We start from the raw sequence: 8,391 nt of genomic DNA, 5'->3' as shown, positions 1-8,391 counted from the left end.
CGTCACGTCTCCCATTACAATGGCCTCACTGTGTTAACATTCCACATGCATGTAAACTGGTGACAGGAGTGCTCCTACTATAGTAAAGTGAAAAAAGTGATATTACTGTAACTAATGTGATATGATTAAATATGTGATTAATACATGAGAAAAGAAATCTGCCTCCACATGTTATTCTTACTTTAACATTTTGTGTTTTTGTTTTAAATCACATAAAACGTGGGAGTGTACAGGCTGCACTGCAATACTCAAGCCTGCCGTTTGGGGCACTGCCGCCGCGAAGCGGTGAGCAGCTTTACCGGGAGCCGCAGAAGAAGAAGGGAAAAGATGGCCACGGCTAATGTTAGCTAGCTCATCACTGTCGAAAAATGTTTCGTTTTTGCTGTTTTGGGTCGTTGTAGTTTTATACCGAGGCTCAACTTAACTTGACAACTTAAAGCCCTCCGCCGACATCGTAAAGACTGTGGTGGGAAGCCGAGCCCCGCTGCGCGCTGTTCGTAGCGGTCTAGTGTCTGTGCAGCGGTGTCAGCTGCCCGTCACTTAAACGTCAGGTGAGTTTCTTCTTTCCTCTTTTTTGTCCTCTCCATTTTTCTGTGTGTATCGAGGGATGTGAAACTTTTGGCTGTTAAATCCGCAAAATTGAGTCAAAGTTTGCAAACTTGAGACAATGTTCGGTCCCTGCAGGAAGTTTGAAGGCTGGCAGCTGTTGGTGAGTTCCTGTTGTGGGAACTAAAAATAAACTGTGGTTCCCTACAGAACATCAGCAGAGACCGCGGGGCTGCTGTGAAGTTACATGGGCTTGTTTTCAGAATAAATCCGGTGCGTTTGTAATAATTAAAAAACTTAAGAAAATCCAAAAAGATGAGAACATGTGATGAAAGCAGAGATATTTACACATGCAAGTGTGAATAACTACAAGATCACTGCCAGACCGAATCAAATCGGTTCATCTTCTGCTCACATCTCCACCAGGTTTCATGAAATGTTTGCACATCGTTTTACAGAAACTACCCTGAAAAAAATCTTTGGAGTGGAGAGACCAGACAGTTTCCACACTTTAGGAAACGGATCTGGATTTAGCAGGAATCCCACAACTTCAGGTGTCCGCAGACATGGAGTGCCGATCGGTGCCAGAGTTAAAGCTCAGTAAATGGTAATCACAGCAGGAGAGGATGGAGAGTGATAGTGGGGAGTTTATTTCCCACTTCAACCGTGAATAGAAAGTAGTGTGTACAAAAAGAGCACATGGATCACATCTAACCATGTCTACATGCAGTGATGATTGCTTTAACCTTTCCTATTAGTGGACATAGGGTGGGTGAATATCAGTGGAAACTGTGTGTGTGTGTGTAACATGAATGTCAGCATTCACAAAGCTACGAACACTGATGCTGATTTAGAGCAGGGTGAGGAACCCCAGGCCTGAAGGGCCGGCAGGTTTTAGATCTCACCATGGGTCAGCACACCTGAATCAGATGGTTAGTTCATTACCAGGCCTCTGGAAAACATGTTGAGGAAGACATTTAGCCATCAGCAGGCCCTCGAAGCGTGGAGTTGGGCACCCCTGATTTAGAAGAAACTTGGTTCATTGTTAAAGACAGAGCAGTGAACCGACAGATTGTGGATATCTATCTGCACACTTGTAAACAAACTATAGAAAAAAAAAACAGCTTATCGGGCAGCTCCTCATGATTGATGAGACTAAATTCAAATGTTTGTTGTTGCACGACTTTGTACTTTTAAAATAGATTGAGTTATTCTGCCAATCCAACATATGGAGGTATTACTGAAGCCACCTTTCTTTAAAGAATTATATACGTATGTCTTCATGTGGATTTCTTTGTGTTTTTATTTTGAGTCTGTAATAAAAGTTATTATTTGATTGACATGTGAAGAGTGCATCTAATTGTGTTTTCTCTCCTGTCTCTCAGTGAGGATTGGTTGGGGGGAAGCACAGCCATGGCAGCTCCTGTAAACATCCAGGCTCCCAGTAAGACCTGGGAGCTGAGTCTGTACGAGCTGCACAGGAGCCCTCAGGTAAAGCTGTCTGTGTGCCCAGCCACTCACTGCAAAATAGAGGCAGTGTCTTAGGAAACTGTGAGGAAATTATTTGTGATGTTTGCTGAAGGGTAAATGAGTTTGTAAGCTTTGTTCCCATTACCAGAGCAGAGGGAAATATAGAAATAGTGAAATATAGAAAATAAACAGCTCGGCTAAAAGGACCAACTGTGATGTAGCAGAAATGAAGAACCGCAAATGTTCTCACACGTTTGGTGTGTTCAGGAGGCCATCGTGGACGGGACGGAGGTAGCCGTGTCTCCTCGCTCTCTGCACAGCGAGCTCATGTGTCCCATCTGTCTGGACATGCTGAAGAACACCATGACCACCAAAGAGTGTCTGCACCGCTTCTGCTCAGACTGCATCGTCACCGCGCTGCGATCTGGGTGAGCACGAGCTGCCGCTGTACCTGATTCACGATCGCCGTGTTCACATAGCTTGTTTTGGCCAATTATAAATAATTTGGAGATACATTTTTAAGGGACTTTGGATGAGTTGTTTTCTGCAGTGGAAATGCTGCCACTGTCCCTAACGAGAACAAATACGTCGCGGTAACGTTTGTGTAGCTGAATGTGTTCACTGACTGATTTTAATTGCGGCACATTTCTGCAAAAGCCGATTATTCAGTGAATACAAAGCTTCAGGCTGTTTTTCCCTGTGCAGGAACAAGGAGTGTCCGACCTGCAGGAAGAAGCTGGTTTCTAGACGTTCGCTGCGCAGAGACTCAAACTTCGACGCGCTGATCTCCAAGATCTACCCGAGTCGCGACGAGTATGAAGCCCACCAACGCCGCGTCCTCGAGCGACTCAACCGGCTGCACAACAAGGAGGCGCTGAGCTCCAGCATCGAGGAGGGGCTCCGGCAGCAGGCCCGCTACAGGTCCGAGAGGTGACACGGATCAGTTTTATGATTTCACACTTATGCGCTCGAGGGAGCGCCACTGATCCTTCTGAATACAGCGTAGCATTCAGGCGGGGCACAGAGCCGCACTCCCAACAGATCCGCTGATATTCGCAGGGCTCATATATGCTGCGCTTCTTTAGCCTGCAAGCCGCTTTGCAACCCACCCTCTCCCCAGCTCCTCCTTTTCTTGCTGTTCCTGACTTAATAACACCGCTGCTGTGATGACAACTGCCTAGGGCCGGGCCATATCATACCGTTCACGGTAATACCGGTATAATGTTGGGCAACGATAAGAAAATGGAATATCGTGATAGAATATGGGTAAAATGCGCATGCGCAGTGCCTTTGTCTTCATATGCACATGGTGGAAAAATCATGGCGGCGATGGAGAATGAGGAGGGCGAAAGCGGATTGTTGAATGAAACGGTTGAACCAGAACTGGTTTGTAAAAATGCTGCAACTTCAGTGGTGTGGAACTGGTTTAGCTTTCGTCCGTCAGATACACAACAAAGCACTATTTTTGGTAGAGCATGCTAGCGGGCCGTCATTATTACCGTGTTTTTGGAAAATACGGCACACTTAAAATCAATCCTTTGATTTTTCTGAAAATCGACAGTGTCCCTTATAATCCCGTGTGCCTTATGTATGAATTCTGGTTGTGTTTACTGACCTCGAAACGATTTTATGTTGCACTCGAAAATCTGTCAAATGTTTTAGTACGACTTTGCTAAGCTACGAAGCCAAACCGCTTGATGGATTGTTGGAGCATTACGGCTATCGTAGGCAGGAGCCTCGCGGAGTGATACGTACTGTGCTTCAACATAATATTACCGTATTGTGTGTGTATAACCTCTTTTTAAGTTTTGTGGATATTAAACATGGTTATGCTGAGGATATGTCGGCCAGTTTCCACTGGAAATGGCTTTTGGTTAAACTGTCAGCGAGGAATTTGCATTTGCACTGTTACATTTTTATATAACTTTAATGCACATAAAAAAACAGCTGCTTGTTTAAGTGAAAATGCATTGATGTTTTTTTTGCACTAATAAAGTTGTGGAGTTATAAAGTATTTTGTCTAGTGTCAATTATATCGTCAGTTATATCGTTATCGCAAATTTTCAAATGTACATCGTGATAAATATTTTTGGTCATATCACCCTGCTCTACAACTGACCACACCCTGTAAGTTTAAGCCCCTCCCCTCTGAATGATAATTACTGTTGTATGTGTTTACCTTGGGGCTGCAGGAATCACCGGGTGAAGAAGCCCACTCAGGAGAGTGATAACACCACCTACAGTGGTGGGGAGGACAATGGGGACTCCCGTTCACACCTCTCCCACGACTCCGCCCCCTCACACACGCCACACCCCTGTGGTCAGACCCCTCCGGAGGCCGGGCCGAGCCGCAAGCGGCCACGTCCATCTGATGATGGCTCGGGACCTGAGGTGGACAGCGGGAGCCCGACTCCCCCGCTGAGACGCCACAAAGAGGGGCTGTCCTCCGAGATCGAGCTGGTGTTCAGACCACACCCACAGCTGGTCCACGCCCAGGACTACAACCAGACCAGGTCAGACCTTTTCTGAAGTAGCTGAACAAACATTTTATACTGAAAATGTGAATCATTTAGTCAGGTGCTCGGCAAAACTGCTCTCCGGGAGATGGCAGAGACCAAAAACAGCTAAAACCAGGGAAATGACTAGAAATCAGTAAAAATGTGTGAATAAGAACATAAACATGGTGTGAAGTGGTGAGTCTGTCCCCAAGTGGCCAGAAAATTCAGAAAACTTTTAATTTGTCAGAGGTAGAGCACATCGCCATCATCTGCCTTTCCTTTGTCAGATATGTGAAGACAACAGCTAACGCTACGGTGGACCATCTGTCCAAGTACCTCGCACTGCGCATCGCTCTGGAGGACCGACGGCCCGAGAATGAACCCGAGGACCGAGGACGAGAGGAGGCAGGAGGAGAAGAGGCGCGAGCCGAGGGGGGGGGAGGTGAAAACGGAGGGACCGCAGGAAGCGGCGAGGGGACGAGTCTGAGCAACGTCAGCGAGAAGCAGTACACCATCTACATCATGACGAGGGGAGGCCAGTTCTCTGTGAGTGGCGGCTGAACACGGCTCGGGGCTTTCAGAGCTGGTTAACGAGTCACGTTTCATTCAAGCTGCATTAACCTTCTGTTTTTATGGATGAGTTTGTTATCTTTACAGACTGATGTACACGTTCGCTCCTTGAAAAGATGCCTTAGATTAAAAAAATACATATAAATCAGTGGGAAGTTTGAAGTCTTCTCATTTTAAATTTGCGTCCCAGAAACTGCGGTTCGTTCATTCAGCGTAACTAAATAAACGCATTAAGTTGCTCACCTCTGGTAAGCAACAGTCCCGATCAAAAGTTTAAGACCACTTCAAAAATGGCAACATCCTATTTTGCATGTTTGGATCTTAACGAGGTTCCAAGTAGAGCTTCAAGATGCAACAAGAACAAATGAGAGTGAGACAAAACAGTTTTTATTGGAAACAACACTTAAACTGAAACGGGCTGTTTTACAGCTTTTTTTGTTCGGGACTGTATTACAGTGACTGTGTCTAGGGCTTTTATTGTGAAAACCCAGGACAGGAAGTGGGCAAGTCTTTGCATAGTGCAGTCAGGCTGGTTTCTGGTGTGATTTTGTTGTACGATGGAGGAAATCTGGACTGATCGATTCCATTAGAAGCTTTTTTGTGATCTGACCTTTATGCTCATCCTTCCTCTCAGACCCTAAACGGCTCGCTGACTCTGGAGTTGGTGAACGAGAAGTACTGGAAGGTCAGGAAGCCTCTGGAGCTGTACTACGCCCCCACCAAAGAGCAGCAGCAGCCCCAGCAGCAGCAGCCTCCTACCCCACAGAGGGAGGCCTGAGGGGGAGCGGTGGACTGCTTTCCTCTCCAGCGTGGCTCTTTGATTTCTTTTCTGTTTTTTATGATAAGTTAGTTCAGCTGCCACAGTTTCACAGAAAACCTGCGTCATGTTTTTCTTAGTTTACTGTTATTAACGGGGATCTCTTCATCTCCTCACTGAACTGGCTGTAACATGTGAGCTGATTTCTCAGCAGACAAACTGATCTGAGACTCTACAGAGTGAAACTAAAGCAGCAGCTGCTGGAGTCCAGCTGTTTTTGATGCTTTCAAGTCAGCCGTGTGTGCTGGACAAAGCCAGATGTTCTCCATGCTTCTAACACGCAGACGCAGAAGCGACGTGTCAGTGAGCAGCTGCAGCGGCTTCCTCATATCTACATGTATGAGGTGCCAAAATAAAAGCACCAATTCTAAATGTGACTATTAAAAAAAAAAAAAAGGCATTTTATTTTCTTTTTGCAGAAATGACCAAAACAGAACTTTGGAAACTGTACAAAAGATGATAAACTAGTTTAAAACAGAGCTGTCTTTATGGACGCCCATTTTCAGCAGGAAAAATAAGTCTTCAATATTTTTGGAGTCAATTTTGTGAAAGTGTTTCCAGATGGAAATGTTCAGGGTTTATCTGTCGAAAGCTTCTTTTTTCTTTTTTAAATGTAAGACCAACTTTGGGATCAAACTTGTGTTTTTCTTAGTGTCGCCTCCACCCCACTCACTCTGCTTTTGAGACCAGGTGAAAGTATAAAGCTCATCTTCTCATGCATTATTCTATTTTTTAGATTTGTCGGTGGAAGCCGGTCGTGTCGAGCTGTGTTGTCGTGTGTCAGAAAAAGGTCGCTGGGCTGGATAGCTTTATTTTCACGAGGTCGCCAGATGTGGTGAAGGGGGCGGGCTGTGAGCAGCGATCGTTTCACGGCACTCTGACCCTCGGGACGTCACAGTGAACTGCTGCTCTATCGTCAGCGGCGATGGTGGATTTACCAAATGAAATCAGACAAATGATAATTAAACATGTGATCGACAGTGTTTTTTTTACTGCTTTCTATAGAAGAGCTCAGAGGCTTTGAAAAGGCTTCAGTGGAATATTTCATCTTTGAGTTCATCTTCTTTTCTACAAACTGATGAATTAAAAAGTCACAGCGACTCGTCGGCCGATTTCATTTCTGAAATCTTCGTTGCGTCTTCAGGCTTTGCCGCTGGGGGACAGCTCGGCACTTAAAACAAACTCCTCTGCATTTAGCGTGCGCACTCAGTGGAACCTGTTGCTCGAGGTTATCGTAGCGGTCAGGATGAACTCTTTATTCTTCTCCCTGCTCGTTACAGCAGCGGTGCTTTTGAATGCAGAGATAAGGCGGGGAGCAGTTTTCTGAAACATTTCCTTAATAAAAAGTTGTACACAGATGTTTAAAAGCCCATATTTTGCTAGTCTTGAATGTTTACGTCGTCTACAGATGCAGCTGCGCAGTAACACGTTTCAAACACTGGCATGAAAAGGCGTTTCTCTTAAAGTCACGAGCCCGCTTGGGTCCTGCTGCTTCAAGCCTTTGCTCCACTTCTTACGCACTTTAAACTTCCTGCAGCCATATCATTTTCCCCACATCTCAGTTTCTGTGGGATATCTATATTAGAATGAAGCAATATTTCCTTTCTGATGTGTGATACTGTCTTTCCTCCTGTCATCAATGCAGCACAATAAACTGTTGGACTCGATCTCCAGCTCCTGTTTTTGTCTCCGACTTAATCGTGTCTAAGTGTAACGAACCTGCCTGGGCTCAGAAATATTACTTAGACAAAACAAGGTCTTCACACCGGCGCATCCATCTGTGCATCACTACAGGGTATCGACTAAAGCTCAGCTGTTCTAATGGGCTTCTCTATCCTGGTTTCATTCTGTACAATGAAGGCTCGTGCTCTCAACCTGTCTCTAAGGCAAAGCAGGGAAATAAGTGCAGATGCATTCTCATGAAAGTGTACTCAGAGCACTCGTATCCATGTTACTGGGTATTTTACTCGTGATTCATTCCCCTGCTAGGCGGCTCCATCTGTAATAACAGCCTAAAATATCAGATTTCTATTTGAAATCCTACAGAACATCAGTAGATGTTCTGTGCACATCTACTACTACTCTGCGGCGATCGTGGCTCAAGAGTTGGGAGTTCGTCTTGTAATCGGAAGGTTGCCGGTTCGAGCCCCAGCTTGGACAGTCTCGGTCGTTGTGTCCTTGGGCAAGACACTTCACCCATTGCCGGTGGTGGTCAGAGGGCCCGGTGGCGCCAGTGTCCGGCAGCCTCGCCTCTGTCAGTGCGCCCCAGGGTGGCTGTGGCTACAACGTAGCTTGCCATCACCAGTGTGTGAATGTGTGTGTGAATGGGTGAATGACTGGATATGTAAAGTGCTTTGGGGTCCTTAGGGACTAGTAAGGCGCTATATAAATACAGGCCATTTACCATTTACTCCTGAACATTAAAACTACATCACTGATCCCCCGAGACGCCACCTTCAAAATAAATTACCAAGGAGCTCCCAGCGGTGT

The 8,391-nt window shown here is 45.7% G+C and overlaps 1 protein-coding gene across 2 annotated transcripts; it reads left to right on the top strand.

The window, feature by feature from the left end:
• Positions 1-312: 312 nt before the first annotated feature.
• On the top strand, positions 313-7,859 carry LOC134624453 (E3 ubiquitin-protein ligase RING2-A-like). Of its 2 annotated transcripts, none has more exons than XM_063469417.1 (7): positions 313-551; positions 1,932-2,037; positions 2,284-2,444; positions 2,722-2,937; positions 4,209-4,529; positions 4,802-5,060; positions 5,719-7,859. In XM_063469417.1, exons 2-7 carry the CDS (start codon positions 1,960-1,962, stop codon positions 5,860-5,862), a joined length of 1,179 nt encoding a protein of 392 aa, XP_063325487.1. In that variant the 5' UTR covers positions 313-551; positions 1,932-1,959; the 3' UTR covers positions 5,863-7,859. The 2 variants fall into 2 exon arrangements, with proteins under 2 accessions (XP_063325487.1, XP_063325486.1); XM_063469416.1 differs by having other exon boundaries at positions 2,722-2,946.
• Positions 7,860-8,391: the final 532 nt, after the last annotated feature.

This window comes from Pelmatolapia mariae, linkage group LG3_W, assembly GCF_036321145.2.
Source record: "Pelmatolapia mariae isolate MD_Pm_ZW linkage group LG3_W, Pm_UMD_F_2, whole genome shotgun sequence".
Lineage (NCBI taxonomy): Eukaryota > Metazoa > Chordata > Actinopteri > Cichliformes > Cichlidae > Pelmatolapia > Pelmatolapia mariae.
Note: the sequence above shows the minus strand (reverse complement) of the source record. Positions and strands in the feature narration are given on the sequence as shown.

Coding starts and splice junctions, on each gene's coding strand:
- LOC134624453 (XM_063469416.1), top strand. CDS start 1,960: ATGGCAGCTCCTGTAAACATCCAGGCTCCCAGTAAGACCTGGGAGCTG. Junction 2,445..2,721: donor GTCACCGCGCTGCGATCTGG/GTGAGCACGAGC, acceptor TTCCCTGTGCAG/GAACAAGGAGTGTCCGACCT. Junction 4,530..4,801: donor CAGGACTACAACCAGACCAG/GTCAGACCTTTT, acceptor TTCCTTTGTCAG/ATATGTGAAGACAACAGCTA.